This window comes from Heteronotia binoei, chromosome 13, assembly GCF_032191835.1.
Source record: "Heteronotia binoei isolate CCM8104 ecotype False Entrance Well chromosome 13, APGP_CSIRO_Hbin_v1, whole genome shotgun sequence".
Lineage (NCBI taxonomy): Eukaryota > Metazoa > Chordata > Lepidosauria > Squamata > Gekkonidae > Heteronotia > Heteronotia binoei.
The window spans coordinates 47,588,806-47,604,036 of NC_083235.1; the positions used below are offsets into that span (position 1 = coordinate 47,588,806).

Here is a 15,231-nt window from a genome sequence, read left to right on the forward strand (position 1 = left end):
GCATATTTTTACTCAATATGACAAATATTATTATTATTGGGGGTATTAATTAATTATTCAGGGACTCTCCTTCATTTCCATGAAGTCTGATTGATATTATTTGGTCAGACTTTGCATTGTAGCCCCTACTTGTGCTTAGAGTTGCCAGGTCTGTGTTGGAAAATACCTGGAGACTTTGGGGGTGGATCCAGGAGAGGGTGGGGTTTGGGGAGGGGAGGGGCCTCACCATAGTACAATTCCATAGAGTCCATCCTTCAGAGCAGTCACTTTTCCCAGGGCAGCTTATCTCTGCCAGCTGGAGATCAGTTGTAAAAGCAGGTGGTCTCTAGGCCCCACCTGGAGGCTGGCAACCCTACTTGTGCTACATCTCCCCTCAATATTAGTGCACACGGCTAATCACAAATTGGCTGTCACAGGGGTGGAGCAGATAATCAGATGTTGAAAATCTCCACGAAATGTGGCATATTCTAAACCAAGCATACTCCTATGAGGAGGGCAGTTAGTTCAGAATGGTCTCACTCTGTAGATGCAGAAGTCATACCTTCTGGGCACCTCCTGAAGCTGGGAAGTTACATACTGTCTCTCTTCTTACAAGCAAAGCCATTGCTCATTTTAAGTTTTATGTTTATTGTTGTGATTTTTTTAATTTATGAAATTACATAATAAAAATAAAATTAAAAAATAAAGATCAGTGGCTTTGGCTACAAAGTCAAAAGCAGCACTTAATAACCCCCTCCCCCAAACCAGAACTTTTCATTAATGATTCATTCAGGAATGCCATGGCTAGGTAGCTCTGAGAAAGTTCAATAGCTCTTTAATATTGCATTATCTGATGCTGTAGTTATGTTTTAACTTTTAGAAAACCATTGCAATCAGGTCTCTAGAAGAAAGGCATGGGGCAGGGAAGACACTGGAATGCAACAGGCTGGCAAAGTACTGTTCCTTACAGTTTCCCTTGTTGTCCCCCCCTCATCTTTCTTTGCTTCTCCTTTCAGTTGCCCGTGCATGCAATGAAATGCATTCTTGGGGGAGATATAGTGAGGGTATAATCCTAGTTATTTGAGAATAATAGGAGTGATTGCTCTGGGTGAGGGGCTCTGGTGATGATGCCAATGCCAAAATATTTCCATGGCTAAATACTGCCTTCTCAGGAGTGGGAGGTAAATTGTTGGGCTGAATCCAGGATGGCTGTTTATGCACAAATACAATCCAATACCTTGGACTTGGCACTTTACTTGGCTCATAGCCTAGTATTTCTCCAGCCTGTTCAGAACCTCTGTACAATTTCTGGAGTGGGAGGAACAGGAAAGCTTGTTTGCCAATCACATGCAATGAACTGGCTTCTCCTTCTGAATTTCACGGGGGCTGTCATTTCAAACTGATTGAACAGCCAACGTGTGAGCTGAAATCCGAGGTAAGCAGAGCCATTTTAAAATGTACACCTTTAACTTTCTATTTGGGTGAAAGTTGGTTTTAAAAGAAGATAGTAGCTCAAATCCTTGCCAACCTTTTCTCAAGAAAAATGGGTAAGAGCATTAAAATTTAAGAGTGTTATAACCACATCAGAATATTGATTGATGTATTGTCTACTCTGACTGGGAGAGGCTCTCCAAAATTAGTTTGTGTTCTCTGAGGGACTGAACACTGGACCTTCTGCATGCAAAGCATGTGCTCTATACCACTATAGTGGTGCTCTATACCACTAAGCTATAACCCCTCCCTGTTGGCAAAAACTATATGAAATTCAAAACAACATTGTTCATCAGTAGAGGTAACTTGTGGGTCCATGATGTAGCATAAAATAGACATAGACGTCTACTGGGACAGACATCCTACAGCTCCATAAAGGAGGATAATTAAGAGCTGGACGCTTGTGAGGTTTTGCTTGGCTTTGGAGAACATCAGCAAAGTTTGACGTTAGCAGAGAAAGGAGTCCAGAAACAGAGTAGAATGAAGAGGAGGTGAAATGTACCGTAGTCTAGAACTATGGGGAACAGATGTAGACAGAAAAACAGTTGAGGACAGAAATCATTTGGTAGGTGTAGCCTGTTAGGGAGGGATACAGAAATGCTCTAGCTTTTAACTGTCCCTTTGTGATCTAAAATACAGGACTCTATCCTCTTTTACATCTGACCGCCCTATCCGAAACAAAAATGAGGGTGCTTTGAGAAAACTATATATTGTGGCAGAAAGCATTGGTAAAATTGTTCCTAGTTCATGGAAGTCCTTGAAGTAAGACTTACATATGATTCTGTTTCTTCTACACCAGGTAGGGTTGCCAGCTCTAACTTGGGAAATTCCTGGAGATCTGATGGGGGTACCAGGACCGGGTGAAGTCTGAGGAGGGAAGGGAGCTCAGCAGGGATGTGATACCATAGAGCTTACCCTATGAAGCTCGTGTTTCCTCTAGGGGAACTGATAGCTGTAATCCAGAGAGGTGGCGACACTAACATCAGGTTTATCTGACTTGATTAGGCAGCTTGCATAGCACAGGACCTCAGGGTCTAATTAGATGAGACACTGGAAGATCCGTGATTGGTTTCTTCCAGAGTTTTTAAAAAAGCATATAGCAATAGTACATTCAATACAGACAGAGGCTAGGAAATTTTGTGCATGGATTTACGGATTGAAACCAACAAGTAGACACTACTATTAGCCTTGGAAAGAAAGGGTAGGGGAACAGGCACACTGTTCTTGGACTAAATAGCATGAAGCTGTGGTGGTGGTGTCAGCTTTGATTGGTGAAACCATGCAGGGATGGAAAAGTTAAATCCCTCACATGGGTCCAAACTGAATCAGGGCCTTCCACAACTATTGATGGGCTTTGGAAAATGCTGGAGAAACCATCTGTAGGTATCTGGGGCTTAGGGGGACGCTATTTGGTGAGCCAGTTTGGTGTAGTGGTTAAGTGTGCAGATTTTTATCTGGGAGAACTGGGTTTGATTCCCCACTCTTCCACTTGCACCTGCTGGAATGGCCTTGGGTCAGCCATAGCTTTCACAGGAGTTGTCCTTGAAAGGGCAGTTGCTGTGAGAGCTCTCTCAGCCCTGCCTACCTTACAGGGTGTCTGTTGAGTGTGGGGGGGAGGAAGGTAAAGGAGATTGTGACTGCTCTGAGACTCTTAAGATTCAGAGTATAGGGCAGGATATAAATCCAATATCATCATCATCTTCTATTTTTTGAGATAGAGGCACCACATTTTCACTATTTCCAGTGAAGGGAAGGCATTAAAAAGGAACACATTCCCCTTAAATAAGATTACCAGAACTCCCTTTGGAGTTCAGTTGTACTTGTCACAATCTTGCTCCCAGCTCCACCCCCAAAGTCCCCAAATATTTCCTGAGTTGACTCTGACAACCCTAGCTATAATACCATCTGACTGGGCAGTTTTCATGTGAGTATTATAATTAAATAATGTTTGTAAGGCACTTGGACTTTTCAGCACTATACATATGAACATATGAAGCTGCCTTATACTGAACCAGACCTTTTGGTCCATCAAAGTCAGTATCATCTTCTCAGACTGGCAGCGGCTCTCCAGGGTCTCAAGCTGAGGTTTTTCACACCTATTTGCCTGGACCCTTTTTTGGAGATGCCAGGTATTGAACCTGGGACCTTCTGCTTCCCAAGCAGATGCTCTATCACTGAGCCACCGTCCCTCCCCATAAAAATGCAAAAGATTGTTTATTATGAACAAACTTCTGGAAAGTGCTTGAAAATCCAATTAATTATATATGTAAACATAATTGTTCTCTGTAAGTTTTATAATTTTTATAAAGCCAACAGAGCACATGATAGTTTACAGAGTACATGATGATTTACAGGCCTCTGCTCTGGAGTAAAGTGTAAATGACTGGGAAAGGCAATGGCAAACCACCCTGTAAGTAAATCTGCCATGAAAATGTCTTGAAAGCAACATCACCCCAGAGTCGTAAACAACTGGTGCTCACACAGGGGACTACCTTTACCTTTTGCTCTGAGGTGTTTACCTTCTAAATTGTGAGGTGATAAAGGGAGAATAATGAAATAATGCTCAAGGATAAAGAGAGGGAAACATGAATTTATTTCAGTTTCATTATAGGCATAGTTTCCTGATGAGCAGAGGATAAGGGGATTGTGCCAGAGGCTTTGGAGAAAAGGCTGAGGAAAAAGTTGAAGTAAGGAAGCTGAGGAGGACTTCTGAAGATAAGGGTCAACAAAGGAGAGTGGGCCTACTGAGAGAGTAGGAGACCTTTGGACATCTGAGGTGGTAGAACTACAGCTATTAAGGTCATATGTGGCAATTTATTGGACTATGGGAGTGAAGAGATAAGGGATGGAAAAACACTGGAGAGTTTTGACCTTTGAAGTAAGGATGAGGAGCTTGTGTGTGATGGAGTAGCCAGGAAGTAAAGCATAAGAAGGATGACACCTGGTCAGGGTGGTAAGAGGGATGAATTATTTTGGTGGCAGAATGTTTATAGATGTGAGGGGAGAGGAGATGAAGGTACAACAAACAGAAGACCTGAGATGAGGAGTCTGTGGTAGTCAACACAAAAGACAGTTGGCACTTGAACCGTAGTTTTTTGCCAAGGTGGTGGAGAAGCAGCAACTTCTTTTTGCAACAAGAAATAAATAACTTGGTAACAGACTGAATATGAGAAGCACAAGAAGGGGAAAGTCTCAAAGACAAAACCAGGGCTTTGCTCCTCTTTGTAGACTGATGTGGAGAGTATACGAGCAGGAAGGGCATTGGAGACAAGTTGAGTTATTCATTCATAGACTTACTGAGTTTGAAATAGCAATCAGACATCCAAGTGGAGGGAGGGAGGCGAGAGAGTCAGGCAGGTAACTGCTAGATTGCTAGAGGGACAAAGTTCAGGGGTACAGAGGTAAAATTGGGCATTGTCAATTTATAGGTTGTGCTGAAAGCCATGGGATTTGTTGAAGTAATGCAACAGTAGCATGTTAAAGGAGAAAAGAAAGGGATTATCTCTGTTGGACCCCAATGGAGAAAGGAAAAGCAGAAGAATAGCTTCTTCCTGTGAAATCATTGCTCATTCAATGTAGGCAGGAAGAGGTTGCTGAGGTCAAAGTTATGGAAATCTAGGATATGAAGGCAGTGAAGCAAGAAAGAGTGTAAAGAGTGACAGGAAGTTCAAGAAGGATGAGAACTTAGTAGAAACCTGCAGTTGAAGGGTGTTACTGAGTTTTTTGGACATACCATAGTTCCATCATTCTCCAGATAAAGCGGTAGTTCTTAAGAAACTACAGTAGACATTAAGAAACAGCAGCAGAAAGGCACACTGACTGGGAATAGGTTTGAGAGTTACTGAGCTGGCTATCCATGTGCTAACAGCATTGATCTGGATCCACCCCTTCATCCATGGCATTAGCCCAAGGATGTTGGGGCGGGGGGAAGAGGTGGTCAATCACTTGCAGAGGGTGTGGGGCGGAGGGGATTAGCTGCAAAAAAAATAGGGGCAAGCTAGCTTCTGAAATACTTTGGCCTATTATTTTGCCATACTTGAAAATCTACTGTATATCCACTCTAAAAAGAAAAACTTTTTATGGGTGAATCACTATTACCTATTTATCAATAAAGTCAAACAGTTTTATTAAGTTTAACAAAGCACTGCTAGTGTAATGTAGCGGTGATGTAATGTAGTGCTAGTGTAGCGGGGAGGGACGGTGGCTCAGTGGTAGAGCATCTGCTTGGGAAGCAGAAGGTCCCAGGTTCAATCCCTGGCATCTCCAAAAAAGGGTCCAGGCAAATAGGTGTGAAAAACCTCAGCTTGAGACCCTGGAGAGCCGCTGCCAGTCTGAGAAGACAATACTGACTTTGATGGACCAAAGGTCTGGTTCAGTATAAGGCAGCTTCATATGTTCATATGTATTACCAGTATTACGACGTCATTGACCTCATTGTGTGAAGTGTCATTCACTCAAGAAAAGGTGCAGTGCACTACAGGATAATCATGGCTTTGTTAACATTTATCTAAGATTGTACATTGACCCAAAGTACTCCAAAGAGAAAATTGCTGTCTGATAATCAAAGAATGAGAAGAGAGGGAACAGATTAAACCCAGAATGCAGATTTTAAAAACACAAAAACCCCTCCCCACTGTTCTTTGTTTTTGTTTTTTCTTTTCATTCCCAGCAAGCATGTGGTTCTGCCTGGTAATCTCTCTGGCACTGTTCTTCCTGATCCGATGGTTCCTGGAGAGGCAGACTGTGGAGAGCCTGAGGGAGAAATATGTCTTCATCACTGGCTGTGATTCTGGCTTTGGAAACCAGCTTGCCCAGCAGCTGGATTTGCAGGGCATGCGGATCTTGGCGGGATGTCTTACCCAGAAAGGGGCTGAGGAACTGGAAAGGGTCACATCTGACCGGCTGAAAACCATCGTCCTGGATGTGACCAGCACAGAGAGTATTGCCATGGCAACTGAATGGGTGAAAGGACATGTGAAGGACAAAGGTACAGCAGCTGACTTCTTCCAGGTGTTTCCTATCAAACACTCTAACCCAGGGGTGTCGAACTCATTTCTTAGGAGGGCTGGCTCTGACACAAATAGGACTTTGTGGGGCTGGGCCACATGTGTAAAAAATGTAATGTGAGGTAGTGGCAATATAATCTTTATAAAGGGCATAGACAAACACAAATATATTATTTTTTACTTAAAATACACACATGCTTAAAACTCTTGCAATATTTTATTTAAAATGGAAAGGTGGGGGAATAGTGGGATTTCACAATGCAGTTTTTAAAATAAAACATCAAGAAAAAGCACAAGGTTCACAGCAGAAACTAAAAATATACAATGCTCTCAGCCTGGGAAAGGCATTGCGAGCTTCTCCCCACCCCCACCCCCGGGTCTCAGATTAGTAATGGCTCTCCAGAGTAATATCCCCCTTTGGCTGTGAGTTCCCAGGTTAGAGTACTCACTGAGCAGAGACAAGCTGGCTCAAAGCATCAATCCTTTATTTGCAAGGACACAACTCCAGGAACCATGAGCTTCAGCTGGCTATAGGAATACTGAACATACACTCATTTCCACTCCATTGAAACACATTGCAGCATGAAGTTACAAGGAAAATGTGGAATAGATTTTCTGAATATATGGACCCTATCTGTCTGGGCACGGAGACCTTAATGGAAAATCCATTCTACATTTCCTTTGCAGTTTTGCTTCCTGCTGCAGCCAGCAAAGACAAGGCAGAAAGAACAGGGAACTTTGCCAGCCTTGGAGCTTCAAAGGGCAAGAACAGGTGGGGGGGAGGGTGAAGAAAAGAGCCCCACTGACCTGCTTAAGGCTCTGAGCAGGCAAGTTCCAGCCGTGGGCTGGACATTTGACACCCCTACTCTAACCACTACAACACATTGAGTCATGTGTAGAGGTTAGAATACACTTTTCTATTTGTGTATTAATCTATGTTCTTCTCCACAGGCCTCTGGGGCTTAGTAAACAATGCTGGCATTGTGCATCCCTTAGCTCCCAACGAATGGCTGACCAAAAGTGACTTTGTGAAAGTGCTTGATGTCAACTTAGTTGGTCTGATTGATGTAACTCTACATATGTTGCCCCTGGTGAAGAAGGCCAAGGGAAGAGTGGTCAATGTAGCTAGCATCCTGGGTCGGCTGGCTTTCTTTGGAGGAGGCTACTGCCCATCTAAGTATGGGGTGGAGGCTTTTTCCGATTGCCTAAGGTAATTCTTTTCTAACAGCAGCATGATCATTTATCAGGTTACCCCTCAAGCATTTTGGGCTGTGTTAACTGGTTTTCTTTCTGCACGAGGAAACTAGTCAACTTTTTGAAATGAATGGAGGGAATCTTTAATTAGCTCTCTATCAAGCATTGTGGTAGATTCAATAGGCAACTTTGGCAATATATCCAGACATGTGTTACCACCTGTCAGTGGAGTGGCTTTCCTATAGGAGAAGATGTTTATCTAGTATGCGGATCCTTCAGCAGATCTTCAGCTGTCCTAGGCTTCCATTCTGAATACAAAGGGCTGCCCACTAGGTCAAAATGGCCCATACCATTCACATCCACGCTCATTATCTGTTACAGTTCTCCAACACTCCATGCACAGGGCTTTTTTTGAGCAGGAACACACAAGAATATAGTTCCAGCTGACTTGGCATCAGGAGGTGTGGCCTAATGTTCAAATGAGTTCCTGCTGGGCCTTTACTACTTAAAAGCCCTGTGTGAAACAATGGTGAAATCAGGGAGTGTAGTCTAATATGCAAATTAGTTCCTGCTGGGCTCTTTTTGTCCATACATATTAATTTAGGCTGCCACTTCCAAATTCAAAACTGAGGGCCTACTTTTGTGGACATTCCTCTGTATGATAGGGGGCGGGGAACCTTGCTTGCATTGACTCCTGGCTGTGTCTCCCCATGGCAATATATAGATATTGAAATCACATAATCAAAGCATAAAAGCAGAACACAGTCAAGTGTGCATTTTCCTGGTACTTTTGAAGCTAGAGGTCTCTTACTCTGTGATTTCTGTCAAATTCAGTAGCACTAAACTAGTATCTACGTTCCTAGTATGGCCTGAGAAGAGCAAGCAGGATATTTATTAGGGCCAATTTTGTAAAAAGTGCACAAGTGCTGTCTTTGGGGGTGCAACCACACTGAACAGAAATGCAGCAGCTGGTCAGTACAATAACAGAGGAACTGTTGCTAAATGTGTAGGATTTATATTTATCAGATGACTTTGTAAAAAAAAAATTAAAAATGTTTAAAAATAGTATTAGAATTAGAACACACTCTAGGATCCCAGCAGGAATATTTTGGTGAAACAATAAAATATTTCAAAAGAGACAGAGACTCCCCAGGTATGTACCTTATAGTCCAGCATTCTTATAAATGTAGTATTGTGGTTTGAGTGTCAGACTAGAACCGAGGAGACCTTGGGTTCAGATCTCCACTTTATCCTGAAACCGACTGGGTGACCCTAAGCCACTCATTCACTCAGAGTCTAACTACTTGATATATTGTCCTTGTGCCTGCCCTGGGTTGTGTCTAACAGGTATGCACTGGGTGTTGTCTCCTCAGAATTCTCAAGCATGTAGGAGTCTGGTATGGATCAGACTCCAACATTTGGGGAGAGGGAGCTTGAGCCCTACACTTACCTCTTTTTGACCTGAAACAACCCCAGGAAGCTGCTGTTTGCCCCACTGTGATGAAATCCAGTGATACAAACAGCAGCTCAGCAGAGCCTTTTGGGATTGGGGAAATAGTGTGTATGTGCATGTGTGTGTGGCCTTATGTCTCAGCATGTTAAAGTTCCAGTCCAAATTGGATCAGGTTCCTACATGCTTGGAAATTAAGTTCCAAGCATGACAGATCCCAGAGCAGACACAGGACAGGAGACAACGAGGACAACATTTTCTATCATTAGATTCTCAGCCTTAAATTTGTCACAGGTTTGCTGTAAGAATAAAATATAGGCGGGGGGAAACTTCTATGCCTTCCTGAGCTCCACAGAGAATAGGAAGGCTAAAAAATGTGTTATAGTTATTTAGTGGATGACCAGTCTGCTGGCTTGCTTTAAATAATTTCTTCCTGAAGGAAATCACTGTGGATTTATGGGGTCTTTGTGCTGGCTGTTTATTTACAACATATATGGTGAACACAGAGAAGCAGGCAAACATCCAAGCCACACCATGCAAGGCCATTCAACAGTATCAGTTTCCCTTCAAAAGCAAACATCAGCCACTGGCCCCTCCCCTAGAAAGGCTTCTTCTTCTAAACAGGTGTAGAACTCCAGGCCAAACTGCATATTTCATTTTACACAATTTCCCAATGGACACTGGCAGCCATCTTGCAATTGCAGTTCTCCAGTGGCACCCTGCATAAAAATGCCACATGGGCCTGATTCAGACTGGGGTCATGGCATGCGGGAAGGAGGCGTGCTTGACTCTTCCTGAGAGGTTTGAAAGAAACAAAACTTCCACTGTGCGTTTTAAAAACCTCCCCCCACAGCATAGAACTGGCCGGAGGAGGGGGAAGTCAGTTCATTGGCTTCTTAAACATATATCAGTTCACCTTCAAATGCTAATAGATCTAGCAGAAAAGATAATGGATGGGACAAGATCTTTCATCCTAGCAGGTAACAGAGTTGAAGGAATTAAATGCTAGAGGGACTCTAGGAAGGAAATGTCTTCGAGATCTTCAGGAAAAGCTTCTTTGACCTGGCAGGATCCAGTCAGTGGGTGAAGAAACAGATATGATAAAAATAAACTCCTTGCAGCAGGAAGGTGGCAGGGCCGTAGCTGGCAGGGGGCACAGGGGTAGTGCCCCCTATAGAACCTGCAGAATGTTCCCTTTCAGTGAAAAGAAAGATTGGGTAATATTGGGTGGGGGTGCTGCAGATTCTATAGGGCAAGGGTGGCCAAACTGTGACTCAAGAGCCACATGTGACTCTTTCACACATATCGTGTGGCTCTTTAAGCCCCTGCCACCCTGTTGGCTGGCTTGGAGAAAACATTTCTCTCTTTAAATCACTTCACAAGCCAAGCCAGCCTACAGCATGGAGAATGCATTTAAAGTTAAAGTTGTTTCTTTCTACTTCTCCCTTCCCATCTTCCTTCCTTCCTTCCTTCCCCATCTTCCTGCCTGCCTACCTGCTCTCAAACATCTGACATTCATGTCTTGTAGCTCTCAAAACATCTGATGTTTATTCTATGTGGTTCTTACGTTAAGCAAATCCCCCCCCCCGCTATAGGGGGCACCACCCCATGCCTCCCCCTCGCTGGCTACAGCCCAGAAGGTGGTCTCTTTTTCCTTGAGTGCTGTGTCTGTGAGAGTATACAGACCTCTCTTCACTGGCAAGACAGCCACTGACCATGGCTGGCTACTGTGATAGACCACCCTGTGGTGAACTTGTGTAAAATGTAACAAGCTTTCAGACTTGTTTTTCTTTCTTCTTCTTTTTTACTGGCTATATTAGTACCTCAGTAGCCAACCATGTGGGGAGGGACCATGGCTGAGTCCATGTCATCCCTAGTTTAAAGTATCACATTGTAGGTGATGTGAAAGACCTTTTCCTGAGATCCTGATGAGCCACTCTCAGTCAGAGTAGATGGTAATGAATCTGACAGACCAATGGTCTGACTGAATATAAGGTAGCTTCTTGTGTTAATGACAAAGAAATATTTTCTGCCATCGAAAGCCACTGAGGGAGTATCTTCAGCTAGCTCTAGAAACTTCAGTTGATCATTATTACTAGCAATCAAGTTTACTTAATCATTGGATATACCAGGGTTTCCCAAACTTTTCTTTCCCATGGCCCGGTTATTTTTACACTTTTCCTTCATGCCAACTAAAATTTGGGGGTGGAGCCAGGAGACTTAGGGGGTGGAGCCGGGAGACAGGAATTATGTCATTTCCTGTGGTGTCGAGGGCCATATGATGTGACTTCCAGGCACACTGAACCAAAACTCCACCTTTTCCTGTGATGTCACTTCCAGGGCACTCCCCAAACCTGTCTCTTCTTTGGAAGTAAATTCATTTTCAGAAAAATCTCTCTGAAACTCATGCTGAGCCAAAATGGGGGTGGAAAGTAGGCAGTCCTCTCTTTTCACCCCCACACCTGCATGCACCTATCTGTTTGTGTGTTCTTCTCCAGCTTGCAAGCACTCCTAATGCCCATGTTCAGTTGCCTGCACCACCTACACATCCCTTCCTCAACAGCACTGGCCAGTGTATGCAGTTGGGAGTGCTGTTGCCATTGCAATCAGGAATGCCAGCACTGTGTACCACCCACACTGGGCCCTGGCAGTTGCTCTACCTCAAAATATGCTGACACATTTAGTAAGCCCTTCCTTCAGCTGCTACTACTGGAACCCTGCCTTAAGCTACAACCAAGCTTGCTTGGTTTCAAGAAAATCTTTCAACAGCTATTTTTCATACTTTTCTTTGGTTGGGAAATTGTTGTGAAAGGTAGCAGAGAATTGTACTGCAAATAATGAATTAATTTCAAGTTATGTGAAGTTCATACAAGCTTTTCTGCAGTTATCCCAAAAAAGATATTTATTAGGGGTTTGCAGCTTTTTGCTGTCTGTGTTTCTCATGTGTTTTAAAGGCAGCCTGTTGTGCAGATACTTAGCCAGTGAACTTATTTCATCCTTTTTAATATCTACAGGAGGAGTTTAATTTTGGTGTCAGACAGCTGTTAAAAGCAGGACCAGTAAAATGGTGCCAAGTTCATAGTCCCATCACTTCCAGTGCTGTTGAGATATACCGCAGTAATCTCTAATAATCTCTTTCTGCCCCACACCTCTCACTCTCACTCACTCACACAGAAATCTGATAGAAGGCCAGCTGGCTACAGCTGGGGGTGCTAACTTTTCGTTGGCAGAGCTCCTATGTCTGCAACAACAGTATGATGAACAGAAAAGTTTCATCCAGTAAAAATGGAAGGAAAGAAAGAAAGAGAAAGGGAAAGAATGAAATGGAAGGAAAGGAAAGGAAAAGAAAAGAAAAGAAAAGAAAGACATGGAAAGAAAGAAAATAAACATAAGAGGAGCTATGTTGGATCAGGCCAGTGGACTATCCAGTCCAAAATTCCCCCATACAATGCCCAAAAAGCACTAGGATGTCCACCAGTGGGACCAGGGCACTAGAAGCCCTCCCACTGTTGCTTTCCCCGCCCCCAGCACCAATAATACAGACACAGCATCACTTGCAGGGAAAGAAAGAAAGAAGGGAGGGGGCAAAGGGGGAAAAAAGCCTTCCTCACCATCAGATGACCCCAGCCAGCAACAATTCTGCCATGGGGTCATTTTGTAAAAAAAAAAAATAGCTACTGGAATGTCCACTCCCCGCCCCTCCCAGCTGAAAAAAACACACACACCCTTCTTTGCCACCCAGGCCTCCCAGGGAAATCTCCCCAAAAGAACATACTGCAAGGCACATGAAAGCTCATACCTTGAAGAACACTTCATGGTCTAAAGTGCCAGTGGATGCCAGCTTTTCACTTAAATACTGGGAGCGGGGGAGATGGAAGGAGAGGCAGCCCAGCTCCTCTCTGCACAACACAGAGATGGGGCAGGGCTAGCTTTGCTGGGGGTGGGGCAGCTTTGGCTTTTCTTGTGACCCAGTAGTGAGGCTTCTGTGGCCCGGTACCAGGTCATGACCCTGCAAATGGGAAACATTGGGATTTAGCATAATAGCATTTCCATTACAATATTCTCTATTACTGAATATGAAAAGTGGAATCTCACATCAAAAAGGTACAATATCCAATACCTTTAAATACAGTCAGTAAAGAATACTGGTACCTATTCTGCAGAAGCACATCACAAAATAACTGTGTGCATTTCTTCACAGTTGTCTGTTATTCATTGTTCTTTTTTAGACGTGAGCTCCGCCCATTTGGGGTGAAAATAGCCATGGTAGAGCCAGGCTATTTCAGAACAGGCATGACAAACATTGAGTGGAACCTCAACGAACTGGAGCAGATTTGGACCAATGTTCCACAGGAAACCAAAAATAGCTATGGCCAAGCCTATTTTGACAACTGTAAGTCACTAACACTCTCAGTATGGGAACAATGTGATGGGTTGTTTGCCAGTGAATTGAATCTGGAGGTAACTATCCCCTGGTTCAGTCATTGTGATGAAGGATCTATACTTTTACCAGGCATTTCTAGGTATTTCAGTGAGCAAGGCCTTCCCAATCAAGAATGGGACATTTGTCCTTGAGGAGGAAATCAACCACCAGCATATCCATTTTTGGAGACCCAATAAATTGCTAATAAATGCATTAGGAGAAAAAGGCAGAATTAATACAGGCATTTGTGGGTCTAATAGCAACTTGTGTTTGTGTGCTGTAGGCATCTTTCAGGGAAAGACTGCAGGGTGGAAACTTAGACCCCTCCATAATCACAATCCTGTCTATTTCTCCCATGATTTTATTTCTGTTAAATTACAGTGAGAAATTACAGGGGCAGTGCCCCCTATAGAACCTGCAGAACTCCCACCCAATCTTACTCCGTTTTCTCTTTTAGTTAAAAGAAAGATTGGGTAAGATCTGGTAGGGGTGCTGCAGATTCTATAGGGCAAGGGTGGCCAAATTGTGATAGGTTAGGTTGGTCCTAACCTGAAAATAATGTTGAATTTTGACAAGAATTCAGTTGCACAGTCCCACTTACACATATATATTCCTTCACCTTAGGGAATGAGCAGGACTTTTCCAAATTCAGAGTGTCCCTTTCAAAAAGAGGTGCTTGAGGCAGCAACTGTTACTACTGATCTAAAACTGTTCAAAGATGCATGTCCTGTTCCGCATTGCTATTTTCTGTTCTATCAGCTATCATTACAAACTCCCTCTTTTTCCTTTCCCCGCAGATTACAAGATGTTCAAGGAGGGAATTGTAAACAAGTGCTCCACAGACCTATATCTGGTCACTGACTGCATGGAACATGCCTTGACATCCAAGCACCCCCGGACTCGCTATTCTGGGGGCTGGGATGCCCAGTTCCTCTACATCCCACTCTCTTACCTGCCCACAGTTTTGGCGGATTTTGTGCTGACATGGTCTTGGCCAAAAAGTGTTCGGGCTGCATAAAGAGGATAAAGCAGAAAAATAACATGAGGGCAAGAAAGGTGGTATGAGGAAAAGATTGCTCTCTCTTATAATGGATGTGTACCTTTAAATAACCAGATGCAGATATGTGTCTGATGTGAGAGGCAACAGTTTTACAAGCATTGTATTGCCGCTGCATTTTTATACTGCTTAATAACCACAGATATGGGTTATGATTGGCAACTTCCTCTCCCCCCCATTTTACTATACTATCAAGTTAAACAGATCTTGAATTTTCAATAATATTCGTAATTAAGTACTTTTAAATAAAATTATTAATTTTTACATTGTAAAAGTCTACTAGTTGACTGGAAAGGTCTGTTAATAATTGACATTTATTCCATTTTGTGCTATTCTGGGTCAGTGTGTTTCTTTTCTCGTGAAGTTTTTTGTGGCCACAGCAAGCCCTGCCACCCCAAAGAGGGGAGAGAAGAAGGGCATACAGGGCAGAAGGGCTAGCTGCCTGCTCCAACTACTAGTAATGCAGCGCCCTCCCAAGGGGCAGCAGGTGTAATCAGCTAACGACCTGGTGTGTGGCTGGAAGTGCAAAAGAGCAGCTAAGCAAGGGATTGCATAGCTTTTCCTAATTGCTCAATGAGGAATTCAAAACTAGTTTTATCTACTCAGCTTTAAGGACTGAATCCAGCCTAAC

The 15,231-nt window shown here is 43.4% G+C and overlaps 1 protein-coding gene across 2 annotated transcripts; it reads left to right on the top strand.

The window, feature by feature from the left end:
* The first annotated feature begins 1,269 nt into the window (after window positions 1-1,269).
* On the top strand, window positions 1,270-14,874 carry HSD17B6 (hydroxysteroid 17-beta dehydrogenase 6). Of its 2 annotated transcripts, none has more exons than XM_060253441.1 (5): window positions 1,270-1,414; window positions 6,140-6,457; window positions 7,428-7,686; window positions 13,350-13,513; window positions 14,341-14,874. In XM_060253441.1, exons 2-5 carry the CDS (start codon window positions 6,145-6,147, stop codon window positions 14,559-14,561), a joined length of 957 nt encoding a protein of 318 aa, XP_060109424.1. In that variant the 5' UTR covers window positions 1,270-1,414; window positions 6,140-6,144; the 3' UTR covers window positions 14,562-14,874. The 2 variants fall into 2 exon arrangements, with proteins under 2 accessions (XP_060109424.1, XP_060109425.1); XM_060253442.1 differs by having other exon boundaries at window positions 1,316-1,414; window positions 7,473-7,686.
* The last annotated feature ends 357 nt before the right edge of the window (window positions 14,875-15,231 follow it).

Excerpts from the sequence above, each read along its gene's own strand:
- HSD17B6 (XM_060253441.1), top strand. The coding sequence starts at position 6,145 with ATGTGGTTCTGCCTGGTAATCTCTCTGGCACTGTTCTTCCTGATCCGA. Across the intron at positions 7,687-13,349 it reads GCTTTTTCCGATTGCCTAAG|ACGTGAGCTCCGCCCATTTG; the intron begins GTAATTCTTTTC and ends GTTCTTTTTTAG. Across the intron at positions 13,514-14,340 it reads CCAAGCCTATTTTGACAACT|ATTACAAGATGTTCAAGGAG; the intron begins GTAAGTCACTAA and ends CTTTCCCCGCAG.